Source organism: Aotus nancymaae, unplaced genomic scaffold (genome assembly GCF_030222135.1).
Source record: "Aotus nancymaae isolate 86718 unplaced genomic scaffold, 86718_ANA_hifiasm-v0.15.2.pri h1tg000012l, whole genome shotgun sequence".
Taxonomy (NCBI): domain Eukaryota; kingdom Metazoa; phylum Chordata; class Mammalia; order Primates; family Aotidae; genus Aotus; species Aotus nancymaae.
The window spans coordinates 8143824-8168910 of record NW_026988423.1 but is presented as its reverse complement, the minus strand read 5'-3'; the positions used below and the strand labels follow the sequence as shown (position 1 = coordinate 8168910).

The following is a 25087-nucleotide window of genomic DNA, read 5'->3' as shown; positions in this document are numbered from 1 at the left end:
CTTAGAATTTCAAAATGCAAAAGCATTGCAGTGGCAGTTAAGAAACTGGTCAAATTCTCAGTCATATATCTCAGGATCAATACAAATGAGAAATACAATTAGTTTACACTTAAAGTTAGTTGGGATGACGTACTTTAAACAGAAATAAGCCATTAAATTGCCCTAATTCCAGTAATATTTGAGAGCTTTAGAAGAAGAATTAAAATTGACACAACAGTGCCACATCACATTCCAAATTGACACATTTTTTTTTCTTGAGATGGAGTCTTGCTCTGTCACCCAGGCTGAAGTGCAGTGGCGTGATCTCAACTCACTGAAACCTCCACCTCCTTGGTTTAAGTGATTCTCCTACTTCAGCCTCTCTGGCAGCTGGGATTATAGGTGCCCGCCACCATGCCCAGATAATTTTTGTATTTTAATAAAGATGATGATTCGCCATGTTGGCCAGGCCGGTCTCAAACTCCTGACCTCAAGTGTTCCACTAGCCTCAGCCTCCCAAAGTGCTGGGATTACAGGCATGAGCCACCATGCCCAGCCCCCGAAATTGACACAACAATTTAAAAAAAAAAAAACAAGTTTCTCAATTGTCACAAAATAGTCAAAGACAAAAAAAAAATTCCCGTAACTTTTTTCTCTTCTACAGTATATATCTAGGTTGTACAATTATCTATGAAACCAGCTTTCTGATTTGCCATATTTTAATGTTATGCCACACAAGATAAACTATTAGTGTAAATATTTAATGTAAATTCAATCAGTCAGAAAAAACTTTATGAGGCAAGCATGGAAGATTACATGTTCTATACCTTATGTTGGTGTAAAACAGCTGACAATCTTCTAAACAGATCTTCTGCTTTGCTGAAAATCGTCAAAAATCCACTTGCATTTCTATCAATCATAATAGAAAAAATAGATTCATCTCCTGCCTCACCCACTCCCTTAAACTGATTTGGAATGCCGATGAATCTCTTCATTTCTCTGTAATATTTAGCCCGGATCTCTTCAAAAGGGGGCCTGAATTGTAATCGCCCCTGTCTGAAATTAAATAAATAACTTTAAAATATAAATTATTAGAAAATCATAAATTGAACATTAAATTGGGGTTGAAAAACCATCTTACTTGTAAGTTAAGTCTATATTTATTTCTGGCAAATTCTCATTAAGTGCTTCTAAGCCCATCTGATACTGATGCTCCAGGGCTTTGTACAGTTGATGATTCCAGTGCTGTTTCCAGGCATGCATGTCACTTGCTTGGAATCCCTAATATATTACATTCACATTTTTAATTTAAAATTTAGGCAGTAGAATGGATTTTTCATTTAATACTTTCATATCACATAATGTACAACTATAATCACAAAAATAAAACCAACTCATTTCGAATATGTGAAAATATTGACCCTCTTCTTAGTTAGAGACAAATATAAAAATCTAATCTTCATACTAATAAATAGTACTTTAAAAGATCAGCAAAATTTAAAATCCATGCAAATATTAAATGACTTTTATATTTAAACTTTATTTTATGATGTAATACCACAAATACTGGTTTATTTTGCAAACTTCTTAGTCCTTTTTCAAAAATTCCCATCATATATAGCTTTCTCTTCCCTTCCCATTTCTTACATAATATAAATCTACTCCATCTTTTAAAACATAAGAGATTTAAAATATTAGATTGCTCATGAGAATGTACATACTTTTTTGCTTCTATACAACCAGAAATATATCAATTCTAGTACTTTTGCTTTTTCTTAAAGTTCTAAAAACTGAAAAATATTAAATATATGTAAATGTTTGAGACATCTAACTCATATTCAGTTAAGATCCCATCACCATCTACTATGTAGCAGGCTTTGTGCTTGCCACTTTTATATGCATCAACTATTATATCAAAATATAAATAGAACTCCAATTTTACCTCCAAAAAGGAAAAAAATCTGAAATAAAATTATTTCAATCATTAGGATTGTACCTAAACCTAATTTTGTGTTTCACGTATGACACAATCACCTAAAAGAAAACTAACATGATAGATATTTAAATACCAAGACACTACAAATTCTGAATTGAGGAATTTGGCATTTCATAAGACACTACAGAAACTTGTTGTTATATTTTTAAATGTAAATTGATTGTTCATATATGGTCTTTATATATAGTTCAGTCAAAAAATTATAAATCTGTTAGGAATTAATTAGTAAGATTTAAATATAACCTTTATGAACTTCTCGGCAATTCATATATTGTATTGACATTCTGAAAAGATCATATTACACACACAAAATAAAATATACTTTACCTGTGCTTCTACAGTTGCTAAGCCAGTTCTCAATTCTTGTAATCCATCTTTCCAACGCTGTTGTTGCCGAAGCAGATCAATATTCATAAGAACCACCACCTATGAAAAATTAGAGCATACTAGTCTCAAAGTATTGCTGGAAATACGGTAACTTTTCAGTGGAGAAACCTGATAGATACTATCTTAACCAAGTGATCAAGTTTAACTTTATATAAGACATATCAATACGTGAACGATGTACTGAGAAGGGCAAAACACCACTTCTGTGCTATTCCTGCCAAAACAGGATAGCCCCGATCTAATATGGAAAGACATCATATAAACTGAAATTAAGAGAGATTCTATAAAATAACTGACCAGTACTCCTCAAAGTAATGAAAAACAAGGAAAAGACTGAGGAGGGGGAGGCTACAGAGACCCAACAACTAAATGTAAGGTTGGATTCTAGATTTTATCCTGAAAAAAAAAAAAGAATGTTAGTAGAAAATTGTAAAATTCAAAACAGTCTGTTTCCTGGTTTTGATAACTATTCTGGTTATGTAAGTTGTCAACACTAGGGAATTTGGCCGAAGAGGAATTGTGATCCCTCTGTACTACTCTTGCAACTTTAAGTCTCAAATTATTTCAAAATAAGTTTTTAAAAATTACATCTTAATGACTTTTTAAATAATACCATTCATAGCTTATTCAATTTTATAAACAAAATATACCTTTTCACAAAATGTAGTGTGCCATTTTCTCAGTTTTCTATTTTCAGTGGCAAGTCGTTCAGCAGCATTTTGGAGTTTTTGAATATAGCCTTCTAATTCTTTAGGATTATCCCAAGTAATTTGTGACTTCCCTCCACTTCCTGTTTTTGAATTCTATGGTACAATAAACAACCTTTAGTATATATATATATTTTTTTCTTTTTCCAAAAGTTTCAACATTCTATATCAAAAGTTCAATTATCCCCAACTCTGACCTGCAATAAAGAAAGCACATAATAATTTTCCATTTTATAATTGATAAGACAGTCTGGCAAAGATTGAGTAGTCCATTTCTTCCAGCTTCTCCCTTTTACAATGAAAAAGCCCTAGACATAACACAACAAACAAGCATAAGATGACTGAAAGGAAGAATGAAGAAGGCAGACAGCCTAGAAACCTCAGGAATTAAGGCATGACACATCTGGGTTTCCTTATTATCTCCTATACATCCAGGACAGCACACTGGAGAAGCTTCCAATCTGGAACCACTGACAGGCACAGACTAAAAAAGCTCCAGGAAAAATCTATTTCCCCTAGCTGAAGGGCTAGGAAAACAGCAGTCTAAAACAGAAAATATTTCTAGCAATACACATCCTATTGTAGCTTAACACAAAAGAGAAAACCACCCCTTTCTACGGTTTCAGTGGGACTAAGAAGAGAGCTGATCTTCCATCACCCACTTGGCAAAAGCAGGTAGTGTTCCAATCCCCAGCCACGGTAATCGTAAGACGGAACAAGGAGCTGAGCTCCCACCCCCACTCACAGCAACAATATGGTGTAAATCTGCCCTCCACTCCTCTACTCCTCCTCCCTAATGTCAACAGGGCCCAGTGGGGAGCTGAGCTTACACCCCTGCTTGGAGGCAACAAGGTACCTCCAAGTTGGTGCCTCACTTTCACAACAAGGTATCAGTAAAGTAAAATGGGCACTCAACTTCCATTCCACTCATCTGCAATCAATCAGTGTACAAATGTTCTGCTTTACTGTTGTAGAGCCCAGCAGGAAACTCAACACACACACACACACACACACACACACACACACACACACCTCTAAGCAAAGAGATTGTTTTCTAAAATATAAAGATTAAATATTATACAGTACATATATACACACACACACACACACACACACACACACATATACATGCTTCCTAAAAGGAAGGGAGAAAAACAATAAATTCAAAAAACAGTAACTGAAAACAACAAATTTGGTAAAAGACGTAAACCTACAGATTCAAGATGCTGAGTAAACTCCAAATAGGATAAACTTAAAAAAGGATTCTATGCTTTCCTACACAATAATTAAACTTCTAAAGGCAAAGATTCTTTGAAATCTTGAAAGCAGCCAAACATAAACAATGCATTATTTAGAAAGGAATAAAGATTCAAATGACAGGAGTTTGTCAGCTGAAATCATGGATGCCAGAGTGCTTAAAAAAAAAAAAAAAAAAAAAAAAAAAAAAAAGTCGGCCGGGCGCGGTGGCTCAAGCCTGTAATCCCAGCACTTTGGGAGGCCAAGGCGGGTGGATCACGAGGTCAAGAGATCGAGACCATCCTGGTCAACATGGTGAAACCCCGTCTCTACTAATACAGAAAAATTAGCTGGGCATGGTGGCGCGTGCCTGTAATCCCAGCTACTCAGGAGGCTGAGGCAGGAGAATTGCCTGAACCCAGGAGACGGAGGTTGCGGTGAGCCGAGATCGCGCCATTGCACTCCAGCCTGGGTAACAAGAGCGAAACTCCGTCTCAAAAAAAAAAATAAAAAAAAAATAAAAAAATTAAAAAAAGTCAAATATTCATTTCATTTTATATCTAGTTAAAATATCCAGGAATGAGGGATATTTTATCCCTCATTATCAGACAAACAAAAGATAAGCCAATTATCTTTATGTGATAATTGATATTCTTTATATGATAATTGATAATCTTTATATGATAATGTTTGTCTGACAAACATTATCAGACAAACAAAAGATAAGCCAATCTGTCACCAGCACACCTAATCTTAAACCATGGCTAAAGGAAGTTAGTTCTCTAAAGAAGGAAAATATCAAAAGGAGTTCAGAACTTCAGAAAAAAAAAAAAGAAAAATATTGGGATAAGTAAAAAATATAAATATATAATAAACTATCCTTCTGGTCATGAGTTTCTTATATTTGATAATTTAATATAAGGGGGAAATTTATAACACCATCTGATGTGGTTTCAATGTATATAGGGAAAATATTTAAGAAAAATATATAAAAGTGGAGAGAGTGAAGAAACCTAAATAGAAAAAAAGTTTCTATACTTCACTTGAAGTGGTCAATGAAGGCATAGAAAGTCTATGGAATATATAGGAGATGCTCAATAAATAGCTGATAAATTAAAAGGCCTTTACTAAGTAATTACTATATACTACTTACTGTTCTATTGCTTGAGAATACGAAAGTAAATAAATTACAGTCCACCTTTCTACAATATGGTAAGTAGACAGAGGATCACACAGAACCTTAATGTTCTCTCTACACCTATCCTAGTTTTATAATCACAACTATGTCTCATTTAACATATGTTAAATATAATTATTAACTCCTCACAATACAATTTTACAAAATAAGTTTCCTCCTCAGAAATATCAAGTCATTATTTTAAACAAATTAGAGAAGAAAAAGTTGTAAGGGCTTACAACTAAAGTGACCAATACATTAGGGAGAAAAGGTCAAAAATAATAAAGATGATTCCATTTCCAAAACTATGCATATATTTTTTAAATATGCATGTATTTTCAAAAATATGCATAGAAAAATATTTGAAAGGATGTACACCAGACTTTTTTAAATGGTCACTTCTTGATGGCATGATTATAGGACATTTTTTTCTTTTTTAAACTTTGCATTATAAACTCATGTTAATCTCTGCCAACAAGAAAAAAGTGCTTTTAATAACATCTATAATATGAATTATGTAACTTCTAGTAAATATTAAGCCTGAAAACTAGTGTGCAGAAAAGAGTTAACATAGCAGGTCTGACTACCATCCTTCAAAAGACCTGCTTAAAAGATGCCCCTTAGCTGGTATTTGGGAACTTAAGATTTCAGAAGGGTTCCTACCACTCTAACTGATGAGAGTGGCTCACGGTACCTAAATAATATGGTTTATGCTGAATATTTGCTTTCCTTCTGGGAGTTTGGAATTTCAGTGCATACTGGTCAGAAAATGTCTATGTGACTGTCCCCATAAAAACCTAGGTTTTGAGTCTCTAATGATCTTCTCCAGTAACACATTTCACATGTGTTACAATTTGTCATTACAGAAAATAAGTACACCCTGTGTGACTCCACTGGGAGAGGACTCTTAGAAGCCTGCATGTATTTTCTTGGGACTTCACCCCATCATGCACCTTTCCCTTTGCTGATTTTGCTTTGTATACATTCACTGTAATAAATGCTATAAGTATGACCACACACTGAGTCCCGCAAATCCTCTGAGCAAATCAAAGAACCTGGGGTGGTCCTGAGGACCCTGACACAACTAGTTATCCACTTTCAAATAGAAAAAATAAAATGGTATATTTCTCGTCTGCTTATTTTTTTCAAACATTTCATGTCTATGAAGACTGAAAATAAAGATTTTTAAAAGTTAGTAGTCACATAGTAACATTCAGTTTAAACACTATTATGAGTTTTCCTTTTTTTTTTTTTTTTTTTTTTTTAAGAGACCGAGTCTTGCTCTGTTGTCCAGGCTGGAGTGCAGTGGTGCCATCCTTTATTGCTTGAGGAAAGGCCAAAAGAAAGGCCTTTATTGCCGAGAATGGAAGATTACAAGTGATTTTGTTGAGGGCTCAAAGGGGAGAACCATACAGAAAGTCTGAAAAGTCTTAGAAATAGCTCAATCAGTCATGAGGCGCCTGCCTCAGCGTCCTGAGTAGCTAGGATTTCAGGCACCCACCACCACGCCTGGCTAACTTTTCTCTATTTGCAGTTGAGACAGGGTTTCACCATGTTGGCCAGGCTGGTCTCAAACCCCTGACCTCAGGTGATCCACCCGCCTCGGCCCCCAAAGTGCTGGGATTACAGGCGTGAGCCACTGCACCCAGCCTCCTAATTTCTTATATATGGACATTCAAATAACCACAGATAAAGAGCAAATAAGTCTTACATTACAAAATTGGGAGATGGTGGAAAAGGTCTAAGGAGGCTTGTGTATAAAGGCCTCAAACTTCAGAGGATAAATAAATATAATATCATACAAATCATATTCTATCTATATTAATGCAATTGATCAAAATCAGTTACAAAATATATAAAATATTTCACCACTTAAATCTACAGTTGGAAAAAAAATGTTACTTGTCAAGAGTGAACAAAGTCCCTGGAAGCAAAACAAAATCTAAATCATTTGCTATGTTAAGCTGAAGGGAACACCAGAAAATTAAGAAATAAATACTTCACATGTAAAAATCTAATTATAATAAAATTAGAAGTCCATTTACCTTAATTATCTGTTCAAATGCTAAGGCAGACTGTAACATCATCGGCCTCTGACTTTGAATCATTTGTTGATCAATAGAATTATAAAAATGTGCCACCTACAAAGTAAAGTCCAATTAGTAATAATTAATAACTTCATTTTTAATTTTTCTTGAATTTTTAATTGTTTAAATTAAAATATTAACGTTTCCCAATCCTAAAATTAAAACAGAAAATAGGTTTCTTATCTCCAATAGGGCATTTGTTCACATATTAATATACACAATCAACAAATAAGTGTTGAGTTCCTACAATTTGCCAAGTCATGTCCTGAGGTCTGATTAAACAAAGATTATAAAACGTGGTCCCCAGAATCAAGAAGTTCATAATCTCACAAGAAAGAAGGAACTCAGTGAAGCATGTTAAGTGGTAAAAAACTAAATTCTTAATTCCTGCACATCTCCAAATCTGCTCCTTCTTTTTTCAGTACATGCCACAATGATGTATTCATGTCTCAGATCAAAAATTATTTGAGATCTCCTGAATGCTTCTCTCACATTCCACATCAGCAAATGCCTATTGACTATACTCTTTTTTTTTTCTTTTTTAAGGAGAGAGGGTTTCACCATGATGGCCAGGCTGGTTTGAACTCTTGACCTCAGGTGATCCACCCACCTCAGCCTCCCAAAGTGCTAGGATTACAGGCATGAGCCACCGCGCCCAGCTTGCCTATTGACTATACTCTTAAAACATATCTTGAATTCAATCACATTCCCCAAACCCCATCAATTGCATCCCAATCCACACGCTCTCATCTCTTGGCAAGACCAGTGCAACAGTCTTCCTAACTGGTCACTCTGCTTCCAATCATGACCTCCTATAGTCTATTTAAAGCAGCCAGAGTGGTCTTTTTTAAACATATATCACACCTTGCCTACGCAAAACCCAATGACTTCCCAATATATTTGAGAATAAAATCCAAAACTCCCAAAACTATTACCTTTCCAACGTTTTCCCAGTATACTAGAGAATGAGCCAAACTAGCCTTTTTACTATTATTCTCACTAACAAGTGAGGCTTCCTTCTAGAATTCTGCATCTGTCGTTCCCTCTCCTTGGAATAGTCTTCCTCTAGATACTTGCATGGTTCTTTTCCCTACTTTATATCATGTCTCTTCTCAAATATTACCTCTTTATCAAGGCTTAACCTGACCAGTCTGTATAAAATAGTCTTTGTCACAATCTCTTTATTGTTTTATTCTTCTTCAAAGCATTTATCACTATCACTGCCTAACATTGTATTATATATTTATGTGTTTGTTATCTGTCTCTCCTCCTGAAATGAAAGCTCTAAGAACAGAGCCAAGCAAACAGCAGGCACTCACAAATGTTTGTTGAATTAATCAATAAATAGAGATACCTACAAGGAACAGTGGTGGACAAAGAAGGACACTGTCAACTGTGTTGGTGGAAAAAGGAGAGGTTCAGGGAAAAGATCAAGTGGACAACCTGAGCTGAGTCTAAGGCATTTTGGAGACTGTTAATTTTTGTGTCCCCAGCACCTCACAAAATTCTTGGCACATAGTAAATGCTTAAAAAATATTTCTTAAACCATTTTATGGAGATTCTCTTCTTTCCACTAATGTATATAAAAATAAACTTTATTTGGTGGGGAAAATCCACTCTACTGATTCTGTATCACAAAAGTAGGCCCAGAAAAAGTACAATCAGGAAAAATAGAAGCAACAGAATAGTACACATTCTGTTACAAACTGGCCATACTCTATCTATCCAACATTCTACTATATACACCCTATTCCAGCTAAATATCTGCTCAGAAATAAAGGTATATAGAAATAGATTTTCCCAGTTGTTCTTCCAGGGTAAATACAAATACCTATGACCATTCATTCTTTGAGTTCCTAGTCTGTCAGACTAAATACTTAGCATAGTAAAGTAGGCAAGCCTCTCTGCTTTTACGTAGTCACTCCAACTGAAATGATCACCCAACCCTCTGTGTACTTGAGAAAATATATGTACACTCTTCCAGACTTACATCAATCATTCTTCCGAAAAGACTTACCTGCTACTACTTATATCTCTACCCAGGAAAACAATTGAAACTTCCTACCTTTACACTTTTATAAGACTTCCTGAACATCTGTAATATAGTACTTATAATATGTTAAATATTGATCTACTTGTTCAGCACTATATTGAAATGAAATAAATATGAATTCTAGAATCAGAGAAACTTGATATCAAATCCCAGTTTCATAACTTACTATCTATGTGGCACTGGGAAAACTGTTAAACATCTGATCCCCAATTAGATCCGTAGTACAATGGGGAATTAATGGAAATAACATAATTAACGCATCTACCACAAGGCCTGATATTTAATGAGCACTCTATGTTTAGTTTGCTGTCTCCCACTAGACCAGTGATTCTCAAACAAAGCAGAGTATACCTCAGGGAACATTTGGCAACATCTAGAGATATTTTTGATTGGCAGGTCTAAGCAGATGCTACTGGATATACTGCATGCAGGACAGGAATACTGATAAATGCATACAAAGCAAAGCACTGCCCCTAAAAAAACGAAATTGGTCCAAACTATCAAAAGTGAAGAGGCTAAGAATTTCTGTGCCTGATTGTGATAGTAATGTATTCATTTTTATATCCTCACTCCACTATGCCTGACAGGGTAGATACTCAACAACTCTTTGTTGAACCAAAGAATAAACAAAAGACCAAATATACAAGATACTGTTCCTTCCCTCTAAAATATAATACAGTCAAAGCAAAAAATGAAAAAAAAATCGGATACAATATGATAAGTATTAGAATAATGATTTTTACACTGCCCAAAGAATAAAAAAGAATCAACTAAAGAAAGACACAGCAGAGAAAGTGACTTGTGAATTGAAAATTAAACAATCACACTGAGTTTTCCAATCAGATAACAGATTTCAATGCATGGAGACATGTTTAGATAAAAGCAAAGTTTTCTATTACTGAAGTATAGGGTACAGTGGGAAGTACATAGGCAGTAAAGGCAAAAACCATTAAGTTTAGTTAGGTCATGATTAAGAAAGGCTTTGTATGCATGTTAAGCAGATAGACTGTGAGCTGATAATAGTTTATTTTTTGGCAAGTGACACGATGGCAATTTGCCCATAGGTAGACTGAGAAAATGACTAGAAACAGAAACCATTCATCAACCTGATAATTCTTTAAGACTCTGCCCCTAGAAGGCAGGCAGAAGACTCCTTAATTAGAAGGTCCTTTAAAACCCATGCAAGTAACATAAGAGAAAAGAAGGAAGAATAATATACTATTTTCCAAATGCTTTTCAGAGTGAAAAGCAATAAAAAATAATACTTTAATAAATTCCTTATAGGTTACAAGGCAAATTTTGTAATGGACTCACTTAGTAAACCATAATTTCACAGCTGGCAGTGCTATTCTATTAGCCTAAAAAAAATAAAAAAAACCAAGCCTTTAACATATTCTAGTTTAATGTAATAAACACCAAATAGGCAGGTATTCGAAAAATGTAATTTCATACTTGTTTAAGAATAATTGCTTGCTTGCAGAATTTCTGTGCAATGTTTGCAACTTGCTGTATTTTGGCAGGAATAACAAAGCCAAGTGCAGAGAGCTGACGAACTTCTCTCAGAAGAATCACCAAACGATCTGAATAATGCACTTTTAGTGATCCATCATTAGAATCCAATTCCATAATTTGACTACTAGCCTCAATACTACAAAACAAAATAAATAACCTGTTAAGTTTCATGTTCTCATTGTTTTGACTAATAAACACAATAGTTTTTGCAACTTTTCTGTACATCTAATATTAGCTCAAAGTTAAAAAAAATCTTTAATTATAGCTTTTAAGTTGTGGTTTTTTCCATATATTATTTCACAATTCAGATTTTGGAAACACACTGCAATATCCAAAATAGATCATCACATTAATATTTCAATCAAGCAGTTTTAAAGTAAGAAACATCAATCACTTAACTTTCCGCTAAGAGTCAAAACTGACATCATATCCACCATAAAGAAAAATTTTTGATTCGTTCTTTAAAGGTACCTCTGATTTTTTTAAAAAATCAATGTACTTGCTTCTTTAGTACTTTTATTAAAAGTTCAATGATAAAGAATATCAAAATGGTAAGAGTAGAGATATTCAAACATTTCATTCTTCTACCCTCTGTTTCACTACCTAATAACTGTGTGTTTTTATGTGTTTCTTCCAAAGGTTATAATATCAAATATTACTTTGGGGAACTCAAATCAGTATGGATTATAAAAATGCTGAACTAAATTCAGCAACAGGTATTATGCTTTCATCACCACCCTTTAGGATTAGGTTTATATAATGCTTTTTTATTTTTCATTTTTTTTTTTTAAATGGGATCTTGCTCTGACACCCAGGCTGGAGTGCAGTAGAGCGATCATGGCTCACTACATCCTCAACCTCCCTGAACTCAAGGATTCCTCTCCATCTTAATCTCCTGAGTAACTGGGACAACAGGCAAGCCACCATGTTCAGCTATGTTTCTGTCTTTTGTAGAGACAGGATTTCGCCATGTTGCTCAGGCTGATCTCAAACCCCTGGGCTCAAGTGATCCTCCCACCCTGGCCTCCCAAGGTACTGGGATTACAGGCATGAGCCACCACACCCAGCCTCGTTATTTCAAATCACCCTCACAATGAAGAAAAATTGCAGGTATTAGAAGGTAACCTACTGAAAAGCAAAGAACAAAAGTATTCAGCTTATTTAATAGCACATAAAAAAATAAAATAAAGAGTAGAATACTTTAAAATGGCTTAAAATGATGAGGTAGTCCAAATTTTCCTATATACAAATAAAGCTCATCAGTAAACTATTATGGTGACTCTTTTTGCCTTTATTTAGGACTGATCTTCCAAAATTAGTTTGTATATGCCAGCATTTCCCAAAATATGTTCAAAAACACTGATGATTCTACGGGACAGAAAATAGGTTTTACAAAAAAAAAAAAAAAAAAAAAAAAAGAGGAGGGGGGTTTTCAAAGCCAAATGGGAAATGCTGGGTGGCAGGAACAAAGTTAAACAAACTTCTTAACAGCAGATCTCAGACCGAGGTATGCTACCATGCTGGTGGATCTCCACTGAAGCTATAATGATAAAGTATGCAAATTTCCCAAAATTAGTTCACTAAAGCACTGTTTCTTTTTTTTCCCCCTTGCCTGGAGTATCTCTCATGTTTTAGGCTCAAAGCAGAAGGAGAAACAGCTAAATGGCATCGTTATAATCATTATTCCCTAATACCTTTCAGTTTCCTCTGTTCTTCCTCCAGAGTCAGAATTCTAGATTTGAAAAAGAATCACTCAATTTAAGAGGTACTATTTTTGGCCTAATTATCCTCTGCAGCAGTATAGGAAAAATAAAAACTTCATTGATGGACAAAGTTACTTTTAAAATGACATGAAAACTTTCTTTCTTTTTTTTTTTTTTTTAATTTTTGAGACAGAGTTTCACATTTCACTCTTGTTGCCCAGGATGGAGTGCAATGGCATAATACTGGCTCACTGCAACTCTGCCTCCCGGGTTCAAGCGATTCTCCTGCCTCAGCCTCCCGAGTAGCTGGGATTACAGGCATGCACTACCAGGCCTGGCTAATTCTGTAGTTTCAGTAGAGACAGGGTTTCTCCATGTTGATCAGGCTGGTCTCCAACTCCCAGCCTCAGGTGATCCGCCTGCCTCAACCTCCCAAAGTGCTGGAATTACAGGCATGAGCCACTGCACCTGGCTAAGACATGACAAGTTTCTAAAAATAAACACAATAATATGCTGGAGACAGTGGACCTGAGGTACAAATAAACTAGTTTTTTGGGATGATTCATTTCAAATTCGCATTAGAATTAATAAGGTTCACTAATTAATACATTCAGTATAGCTCGATAAATATTCACCATAGCCTTATTGTGTGGGGCATCATGAAGAAATATTCCTTCTCTCAAGGAGTTTAAAAATAATACAATTTTACAAAACTGCAAAATTGCTTAAAGTGTATGTGTGTGTGCATGTAATATTAATTATAATATTAATTATTACTAATAATAAGGTAGAAAAACATATATGCAAACCAATAACAAAAAATCATGAGGGAAACACTAATTCTAAAATGGAAATCCAAAATTCTGGGGAACAGACAAGAGAAACAAGAGAGTGGCAGTTAACTAACTAAATCATCAAAGTTTACAGCCTTAATGAATTAAAAGTTGATGATCAAAAACAAAAAAAAATTAGAGGAAGAGTAGCAAGTTTGGAGAAAGGAGAAAGATAATTAATCCCATCTGGCTATTTGGATTAATAACATACGGTTTTGGATTTTACAGTTTAATATATACTTACCACAAACCAGATCTGGAATCAGATAAACCTGACTGAGTATCTCTGGACCAATCATCAAATTGTTCTTGTTCATATAGTTTAAGCTGCTCTAAGATATCTTCAGCACTTCGATGGAAACATCGAAATCCTGATAAGTCAGATAAAAGAGCCTCTGCAATCTTGATAGTATCATCTACCTTAAAAAGTCAAATTACAAAGATATGTGCATTATTTAAATTTTTTAAAAATTAGCATAAAGTAACAAGCCCCCTTCTCTGATTTGTGATTCAAAAATTATTCTCCCTTTCATCTATAAATAGTGAAACAGAAGATTTACCAAATATTATAAAAATATCAACCCGTGCTTTGCTTCTGAATTACACAGCCACAGAATAGCAAACCCAAGAGGATAATCCATACAAGGCATTAACTTCAAGAATAAAATGGAGGGTAAAGGGAAAGTCAGCCCTCAAAATATCTGTGCCCCAGTGATTTTCAGAGGAAACTCTGGGAACTTCAGCAGTATTCCTAAACATACTTAGTAATAATTTCAGCCCTTATCTACATGCTCCGATTAAAAGCTCAAATAGTAATTAAGCCAACGGGAATGTCAATTAAGAGAGATAAATGCCTTTCCTCCACAACTGTACAGACAACATTACAGTACTCTGGGAAACTAACTGACAGAATCATTAGGCAGAATATATCAGAAAATGAAACATCAAAAATACAAACCTAAATAATCAGAAATGTCAAATATGCTGGCTTTTATAATATTCTATGGGGTCTTGCTTTTAATCACAGACTATAATCAATTAACACTTACTGTACAAGTCAAATGCAAGACACTGAAATACATACTAGTTAGTAAGTCCATAAGAGTCTTAGGTCAATTTTAATACTATTAAAATAATAATCTTTTAAATCTATAAATTGCTGTCACTACCTTTGACAATGCCACAACTACCTTTTACCTTTCCGTTAACTTCCTTTCAACCTAAAGTGATTTAGTTACATAAACCTGCTTGCAGGTAAGAGTTTGCAATTACTACAATTTTACAATGATTTTTTTTTTTGAGATAGCATCTTATTCTGTCATCCACCATGGAGTGCTACGGCACAATTACAGTTCAATGCAGCCTCAATATCTCAGGCTCAGGTGATTCTCCCACCTCAGCCTCCTGAGTAGCTGGGACTACACACATGCATTACCACACCCAGTGAATTTTTGTATACAATGATTTTTTTTTTTAACTCAGTATAAAGCATGCTTTCCTCCTGAATACAGGTCCAGCTAATTTTTGTATACAACAATTTTTTTTTAACTCAGTGTAAAGGATGCTTTCCTCCTGAGTACAGGTATTTAGCTGGAACAACTGCACTTGGAATAAATGATGTATTATCTCTAAGAAAGAAGGAGTAGAACCATCACAACCTCCTCTGCATACTTCTTCAGTGTTCTACCTTTCTTATGAAAATTATATAGATATGCCAAGGAAAACAGAGAATATATTGACTACAGTTCTAGAGTACCTTCCATGTGCTTTAATTTAGCAGATTTTATAATTAGTACTCTTCATCTTTTATTAAAAACAAATACCTTGAATTCCAACTGGCGAACCCAAACTATATTGTTGACAACTTCTGAAAGATTTTTGCCAGAAAGTGGTCCAGATGCATCACCAGGAGTTCCTCGGCACCGATTCTCAAAGTCTAATTGAAAATCTATAAAATTTAAATCAAATAAATGATTACAAAGAATTAGCAAAGATTTCCTAAATACCTTCCATCTACCAAGCTCTATGTCAAATGCTGAAGATAGGAAAATAATGAGTTGGTCCTTACCTTCAAGGACCGTACCATGTATCAAATGAGAGAGAGAAAGATAACTTGTTAATGTAAAAAATATGTCATTTATAACAGAATAAGTAAATTAATCTTCAGTATGAAAATGTCAGAAAATGTATCCTCAATCCTAAATGGTATGCAACAAACAAAAAAGTATTCTACAAAAATATTCTCTCAAGCAAACACTATAATCTCATAAACTTTTACCTTTAACTGAGTCCACAAGTCTTGCCAGTAAAGTTTCTCTTTCTAACATCAATTCTTTGCTTATAGTTGGACGCTTTACCAACTCTTTATATTTCAGAAATGCTTGAAGAAGCTAATATAAAATAAAATAAGTATATGTTCATCCCAGCGGATCAACTCAGTAAATACATATAAATAAAATCTCCTAAAATAGCTTAAGAGAAATATTAAAAGTGAAATATCTCAATATTTTACCTGCTGTGGACTGTCTTGAATTTCTGAAATATAATTTTTCAATTTTCCTGCTATTTTTTGTTCCGCAGGTGCAATAATCTTTTCATATTGAGACACTGCAGCTTTCCACAAGGGCTACACATATTAACAACATTGTTAGACTTTAGTATTATTTAAATCTGCCTTTAAAAAGAACAACATAAACAGGAAACTATATAGACATAAAGAAATATATACATATGTATATATATAACCTCAGTATATGGATTATATTGCACAGGATTCAGGCCAGTAAAAGGTTCAAACACTCGAGGGAAGCATATGATTTTCTCTTCACTGGCAGGTAAAAAATAGAGAAGCTTCTCATGAATTGTTCTAACAGCCAAGACCTAAAACAAAGTATTGAAACAAAAGAATTTATGTAAATCAAACCATTTGCATAAATAGGTCTAAAATCTAGATACATTGGGCACAAATTTCTTTAAATTAGGTTCTCTAAAAAATAACAATAAAACTGAAACTATAATACAGAAAAATTACCACACGACAATGAAGTGATATGCAAAAACATAACTGTTTCATCACATTAACATTAATAAGTGTGCTCAAATCTAGTGAAAATATATAAGATCTAAATATTTTTAAACTATGTTTAAAGTTTAATATAGTTTTAAAAACTGTTTAAACTATATTTCAAGCTCATTTAAGTAAATTTTTAGTGTCTACCCTTAATATAGTAATAACTTCTGATTTTCATTATTCTGCATTAAATTGCACTACAAATGAAATGACATGTTAACAACCCTATTTTTTTATTATTTATAAACAGCTGAAAAAATATTGTATTTTGAGCTAAAAATTTCTACCAACAGTCAAAAGGTAATCACAAAGGTTAAGTGAAAACACTATAATCTTCCTCCTATTTGAGTCAGAAATCTCAGTATACTCATGATTTATTTTTCTCTGGCTAAAATAAATTACCTATTAGCAATTCTGTCTATTGAGAATGCCTAACAGCACTGGTAACTAAGTAACAGCACCTCACCCACAGATTGTTATTAAATATCCCCAAAAAACAACCAGTCTCCTTGAAGAAATGGCTAATTCCAGGTGTGAGACAGAAAATGTACAAGATGGGCTGGGCTGTAACATTTTAGGGGACCTGAAAGCTATCAAAGAAATACAAAGTTGGCCAGGTGCAGTGGCTCACACCTGTAATCACAGCACTTTGAGAGCCTGAGGCAGGTGCATGACCTGGGGTTAGGAGTTCAAGACCAGCCTGGCAAAACTCCATCTCTACTACAAATACAAAAATTAGCCAGGGGTGGTAGTGTGCACCTTTAGTTCCAGCTACTCAGGAGGCTGAGGCAGGAGAATTGCTTGAATCTGGAAGGTGGAAGTTGTAGTGAGCCAAGATCACCCCACTTTACTCCAACCTGGGTAACAGAGCAAGACTCAATCTCAAAAAAAGAAAAGAAAAGAAAAGAAAAACAGAAATACTGACGTCATGTCAAAAATGGCATAGGAGCCAACTTGAAGGGGCACTCTCTGCCCCAAAATTGAACAATTTGAATATAATAATAATTACAATGGACTGAAACACATAAAATAAAAAAATTAATGGGTTCATTAATGGCACGATCAGAAAACATTTCATTGGTTGCCAATGGAACTTACTATGACTTACTTAACATTCATTGTTCTAAAAAGTGATAAAAAGGAAATAAGCAATTATCTATACTGCCATTTCTATGCAAACTACATTTCAAAGTAACTAAACAGTTGAAGAAAAAAATTCTTCTTTTAGAAAAGTAATGACTAACAAAAGCAGAAAGAACACCAGAATTAGAAAATCAACATTTTGCAACTCTTCATGATTAAAGACTGCTAAGAGCATTTTTTAGAAGTTGGAGAGCATTATAATGAATTCATCACACTGATCATACCTGAACCCTCACAAATCAAACTTAACGTCACTAAAAATGGGAAAACAAAATACTACATAAGTCCTCATATATATAACAAGGTGTGAAATACTATATGGCATCAAAAAGGGGAAACTTTTAAAATGTCTCAGGAGACCTATCAACCAAATACAATGTGAGCACCTTGTTTGCAACCTCATTCAAGTAAACCAACTACTTACAAATTTCTGAGAAAATCAGAATAAATAAATGCTCACTAGATATAAAATGATATTAAGAAATTACTGTCATTTTGTTGACTGTGATAATGGTATTGTGGTTATATTTTAAGGGTGGAAGCAGATAATATCTCTGGTTTAAAAATATTCCAGTAAAAAAAAGGTTAGAGGACAGGCAGGGAAGATAAAGATGAGACAAGAACTGAAAAATGTCAATGACTATTAAAATCGAATGGTGGATACATGACATTCATTATACTATTTTACTTTTTAATATGTTTGAAATATCTCATTTTTTAAAAAGAGGTTTTTTTAAGTCCCTAATGAAGAACTATGGTTCTTTTAAGCAAGGCGGGAACAGTCAGCTTTACAATCTTTAAGTAATCTCATTTTGTCCTTAAATGTCCCTTAAAGCTAAATATATGTTCTTTACTGAAACTTGTGTAAATTAAGCAATTGCTTCAAATATTTCCACTGAATACCACTTAAAAAGCTGTCCCAACTTAAAAACAATTGCAATAGCCAAAAGACTACCTGAAAGCTTCCATGCATGGTCAAGTGGGCTGATTATCTTTTTACAATAAAGAACAAAACATAAGTTCACAACTATCAAGTTGACCAGTCACACACCAAATAAACAGAAAGGATGTGAAAATTAGCCCCACAAGAACTTTAACTCCTATTCTCTCACAAAACTAGTTTCCAGCAGATGTACAGTGCTTATTAATTATAAAATATATTTACAAACAAGTGAAGACATACTTTACATTTAAAGACAAAGATCCAGATAATCAAATTGATACCTCTTCAAGGCGTTTGCCAAGTTTGTCAAGTGTTTCTGGGAAATATTTTTCGTTTTTCCATGGATGAGGCACATAGCGCTGCCACACCTGACCTGTTAGATGATTACAGACCAGCACCCACTGTTCACAAACTGAAATACCAGCTTTCAGACTTTCTTTCACAAGATAATAAGGATCTTCCCATAGGTTCAAAGTTCCCAACTTTTTCTGAACAAACCTTCCAAATGAACCACCTAATAAAACATAAAGCAAAGAGTTTAATGGAAATAAATGTATTTTTATAGAATAATTATAAGATACATGCTTATGATAAAATTTTTAAAATATGCAAATTAGCAAACTAAGGCTCTATGAAATACCACATGCACACACTTAGCCTCCCACTCTCAGTAACAAGTATTTTTAAACACACACACACACACACACACACACATACACAATGCTTTGCATTTTTGCATCTTTCAATTTTCAATATACCATTACACCTTTTAAGTGTAGAAATATATATACAATTTCCTCAAGGCTGTAGAGCCTACTGCATGGATATTGCATTATGTAAACAATCTGTAATTGCTATTTACTTGTACTTATCACAAACAATGCTGCAATAAATATCTTTATACATAAAAGTGTATGTACTTATCTGATATTTTCTTATGAATATAATGGCAAGGGTATTATCCAGGTCAAAATGTTTAATATGAACAAATAAACTTATATATTTTAAATAATTTTTCAGTTTATTTCAAAATAGCCTAAATTAATATATGCATAAGTACTAAAAAGCTATGTAAATTTGGTTATATTAATGGTCAAAGAATTTGACACATATGATTTATACTACCCAACTATATACAAATATCTATATAAATAATTCTACATGATTTGCTTTAAGACTTACTTTCAATAACGGTATTACATAAAAGAGCATTTTAAGTAAGGACTTAAAGGATAAAAAGAAAACAAAATAAGACAGGTTTCCAAAATTCCCAAAGTTCATTTTTTCACTAGTACCTATGATGCCTAAGAGATGCAACATTCGTGACTCAGGATAATGATCATGTTCTGTTTGTCTCCACACATCATCTACAACATCCCGAGTAGTCTCCACCAAGTCAACAACTTCTAGTAAGGACAGACTGTCCAAGTTATAAAACTCCTGAAACCAAAATGCATTAATTTTTAAACATAATTATATTTGTACCCTGGGTAATATAATCAAAATGTTCCCAGGCCTTTTCAACTATCACAACTCTAATATTTGCCATATTATTTTCTCCTCCTTTTTCTAACAGCTGACAATTACTTTCTTATGCAAATACCCCAATTTCTCCCTCAAACACAAATGTCATAAAAAGACAAAAGAAAAAATAAGAATTGTAAAAAGTCTACTCATTCATTTACACAATTGGCCTAATTTTCTTTAAATTTTGATCTTTAAAAATTTACACAATAAAAGTGATCTCGACTCCATATATAGTTCACATGTCTTTATTCATTCATTATTCATTCATAATATTATGGTTAAGAATAATACAACCAAAGTCAAGATTTATCATGCTGTAGTTCATCATTGTTACCAGAAAAGCTTAAAATCATTTAAAACACTCTATTAAAATGATATTATTGAAATAATAGTGGAAATGAGTAGAAAATTAATATATATTAGTTTTGAAAAGTAAATAGACTTTTAATGATCCTACTTAAAATGATCACTCAATTTCAATGTAGACACATAAAGGAATAACCAATTAAACAAACATAAAACTAAGACTTTTCATATTTCAGATTACTTCAAAATGCTAATTTGAACAAAGTGAACACCCTTTCAAAAGAACATATTACCTCTATATGGATAAACCTGTTATATTTGTTTTTCACTAAGTACCTGCAGAAAAGTAATTTGGGTTTCATGGTGGGGTTTTTTTTTTGTTGTTGTTGTTGTTTTTTAAGACAGTCTCGCTCTGTCACCAGGATGGAGTGCAACAGCACAATCACAGCTCACTGCAACCTCCACCTCCCAGGTTCAGACAATTATCCTGCCTCAGCCTCCCAAGTAGCTGGGATTACAGACACCCACCACCACACCCAGCTAATTTTTGTATTTTCAGTAGAGACTGAGTTTCACCATGTTGGCCAGGCTGATCTCAAACTCCTGACCTCAAGTGATCCACCCGCCTTGGCCTCCCAAAGTGCTAGGATTACAGGCATGAGCCACCACACCCAGCTGTAATTTCATTTTTGAGAAAAATATTTTATAAAGATATAATTTAACTAAGTTTTGGATTTCTCAATTCATTTTATATACACAACTTAAATAATCTTTTCTACATATGAAGAATCTATTTTGCTCACAATCATCAAGTATATTTTAAAACAGAGAGGCTGTAGAAATTGAATCCTAAAGTACTTTTATAAGAAACCTGATATATAACCATGTATGAATCACATACTCTCGCAATTGTTTCAAACAATTCTTTAAAATAATTGGCTCTTTCTTTACTAATCTGTTTATTTCCACGGTGAGCTTGTTCTATCCAAAACTGGAACTCATCGCTTGGTGTAAGGATACCTATAAAAGTCAAAAGGGGAAAAAAGATGGTATAGAATATCAGAGAAAAAAAATGAGCAGCAGAGTAGCAAAATATTTGAGTCATTTAACACAGATGCTCCTAGCTGAGGTTATAGGTGAACTACCTTATTGTTTCCTATTCCATACTATAAACAAAGTGTCCTTCCCGCAGTCTACTTAGTGCCACATTTTTCAGATCTTCATGCTTTTTGTTAGTGATTCACTGTTTAAAATGGCCCCCAAAGTGCTAAATTGCTGTCTAGTGTTCCAAAGCACAAGAAGGGTGTAATGTGCCTTACAGAAAAAATATGTGTGTTAGATCAGCTTCATTCAGGTATGAGTTACAGTGCTGTTGGCCATGGAGTCAATGTTAATGAATCAATAATATGTATGAATTAAAGTGTCTTTAAACAGAAAAAAAAATAAAGTTATGTATTGATCAGTTGAGATATTGTGACCAGGGGCTCAAAGGAACCTAATCCTGTATTGCTCCTAGGAACAAAGGTTCAATATTCACCAATCAGTGCTTACAGTGACTTTATAGAACATACTACTTCCTCAGCACTTTGGGAGGCCAAGTAGTGAGGATCTCTTGAGGCCAGTAGTTTGACACCAGCCTGGGCAAAGAAACTCTATCTCTACAAGAACTAAAACAGCCAGCCATGGTAATATGCACCTGTAGTTCTAGTTACTCTGGAGGCTCAAGGTAAATTGCACATTGTTAACAATTATATTGTCCTCTTCTCCAAATCCACATAAATCTACTCATTTTTTAAAAACCTATGCTCAGAGAAATTCCAAAAGTAATGGAAGAAATCTATAAAGAAATATGTTCATTTACTAATGTACTAATGAGACAATCATTCTATACCTCGTGTGTCATCTTCCTTAAATTTCAAGTTTGATAAGTTAGTGTCTGATCTTCGTAGAACTATACCCAACCCAGCTTCTAGTTCACTCAAAAGACTCTGAAGTTTGGGATCAAAGTTTCTGCTCCATTCCTGATCCTAAATAAAAACAGATAAGAGCAACCAAGGTTGATCAAAATTTTGCTAATCAAATTGGCTTCCCAAAACACTGTCCAAAAACTCATTTTTCTTAAAGCCTCTCACTATCTCCACTTCATAAGAATAAAAAGTCTCTCAACAGTTAAAACTATGAAAACCATTTAATGTAGAAATTTAAGAGTTGATGTGGATTGCATTTTATACTTTTTTCCAATTTCTCTATTTTTTAACACAACTTACATTAAAATTTAAGTTTAAAAAGTTAATAAAAGATATTTTAATTAAAATAAAAACATTAATCACATTAACAGTAAAAAAACAGATATTTATGTTTATGTGAAAACATTTATCCAAATACTTCAGTTAAAAAAAAAATGACAGCTACTTTACTCACCTTTAACAACACTGGTGCAAATACTTGCCGTACTGCTTGGTAAAGAGAACTAATAGGTGACTCTAACATAGATGAAACAAGAATGTTATCATGCAGATTCTCATCAGTAATTACTTCAGGTCGCAGCTTGAAAAACACCAGCACTTTATCTTTTGTGTCACCAAACTCAACCTAAAGTGATAAATGATTTTTAATGTTACCTTTATAAAATTTAATATTTGAAAAAAAAAGTATATGAAGTTGTATTACTATGTTTATCTCTTAGAAAAAATAAATATATTAAAACTAATTTATCTCTTCTCTCCTTAAGAATACTTTAATTTAAAAACTTATTCCCACTTACATGAAATCATAAAGTCACTTTGATAAGTTATTTATAACAATAAAACAATATATACATTGTTGACTGCTAACTATTCCATTCCAGTCAGATTACATTCCAGCCAGAATCAGTAACAGTACAAATCAAAGCTGTATGCTCCAGGTACAACAATGAATAATATACTTCTCTAGTAACCCAGAAAGTCTATAACAAAAATGTTAATGACCCTCTTACCTTGAAAAAGCATTTTAAAAGGTGATTTTAAAATTATACATGCACTCAAAACTACCAAAATGAATTTAAGTTGTCTATCTCCTAAAATTATCTTCACATTAACCGAAAATTTTGAGTTAAGAGCATAAAGTTTTTTGTTAAACTGTTATAGAGCTAGATTATTTTAAGTTGGAATTAGATGAACTCAATTGGAATTCACTACAGCAACCTTGTTTAAAATAGGTCAGTCCATAGTAATTAGTTCATTAGCTGAGAAGTATACTACTCAAAGGAAGTTTTTGCGTTATACACACATTTTCAGTTATTCTCATTTCTTTTTTCAGGAAAAGAAGTCTATGCATTAAAAAGCTTTCAAACAAGGTCACTGCTGTGTATGAAGAACAGCTAAATGGGTCTCATGCCACTTTTTTCTAACCAAATAATTACATTTTTGGCCGCTGGAAAGGAGCTGAAACTTTACTCTTTGTTACTGTTCAAATGCTTATATTTCATGACACATGAAAAATATATGAAATCCACATAACAGCCGGGCGCGGTGGCTCACGCCTGTAATCCCAGCACTTTGGGAGGCCGAGGCGGGTGGATCACGAGGTCAAGAGATCGAGACCATCCTGGTCAACATGGTGAAACCCCGTCTCCACTAAAAAAATACAAAAAATTAGCCGGGCATGGTGGCGCGTGCCTGTAATCCCAGCTACTCAGGAGGCTGAGGCAGGAGAATTGCCTGAACCCAGGAGGCGGAGGTTGCGGTGAGCCTCGATCGCGCCATTGCACTCCAGCCTGGGTAACAAAAAAACAACAAAAAAACTATGGACACTGTTATGTGGATTTCTTTTCTTTTTTTTGAGACGGAGTTTCGCTCTTGTTACCCAGGCTGGAGTGCAATGGCGCGATCGAGGCTCACCGCAACCTCCGCCTCCTGGGTTCAGGCAATTCTCCTGCCTCAGCCTCCTGAGTAGCTGGGATTACAGGCACGCGCCACCATGCCCGGCTAATTTTTTGTATTTTTTTAGTGGAGACGGGGTTTCACCATGTTGACCAGGATGGTCTCGATCTCTTGACCTCGTGATCCACCCGCCTCGGCCTCCCAAAGTGCTGGGATTACAGGCGTGAGCCACCGCGCCGGGCCCCCAGTGTCCATAGTTTTATTAGAACATAGTCATTCCCATTCAATTACATGTATTATTACAAAGTTGATTACATGTCTGCTTTCACACTACAAAGGCCAAGTTGTAGCTGCAGTGGAGCCCTTGTGGCCTGCAAAGGTTAAAATATTATCTGACCCGTTACAGAAAAAGTTTGCCAACCCCTGTCCTAAAGAATAAACCAGATCACAACTTTCTCTTAAGATTACCAATAACTTCTTATTTCAATTTAAATGGTATATGACATCCTAAATTATCAGCCTATGCCTTATTCTCCCTTCTCATCTTCCATAATGTCCCTTCACT

At 34.1% G+C, this 25087-nt stretch overlaps 1 protein-coding gene across 5 annotated transcripts in view; it reads right to left on the bottom strand.

The window, feature by feature from the left end:
* DYNC2H1 (dynein cytoplasmic 2 heavy chain 1) overlaps positions 1-25087 on the bottom strand; it is a 376161-nt gene that overhangs the window by 348231 nt on the left and 2843 nt on the right. For all 5 annotated transcript variants that reach the window (XM_064375367.1, XM_064375368.1, XM_064375371.1 and 2 more), the window contains exons 2-17: positions 23081-23251; positions 22551-22686; positions 21561-21679; positions 20122-20266; positions 19108-19340; positions 16416-16550; positions 16183-16296; positions 15949-16060; positions 15494-15618; positions 13915-14090; positions 11075-11270; positions 7528-7623; positions 3013-3165; positions 2303-2401; positions 1121-1260; positions 807-1035 (exon numbers count right to left, since the gene is read on the bottom strand). In XM_064375367.1, coding sequence (XP_064231437.1) covers positions 807-1035; positions 1121-1260; positions 2303-2401; positions 3013-3165; positions 7528-7623; positions 11075-11270; positions 13915-14090; positions 15494-15618; positions 15949-16060; positions 16183-16296; positions 16416-16550; positions 19108-19340; positions 20122-20266; positions 21561-21679; positions 22551-22686; positions 23081-23251 — 2379 coding nt within the window. The remainder of the gene's footprint in view (positions 1-806; positions 1036-1120; positions 1261-2302; positions 2402-3012; positions 3166-7527; positions 7624-11074; positions 11271-13914; positions 14091-15493; positions 15619-15948; positions 16061-16182; positions 16297-16415; positions 16551-19107; positions 19341-20121; positions 20267-21560; positions 21680-22550; positions 22687-23080; positions 23252-25087) is intronic.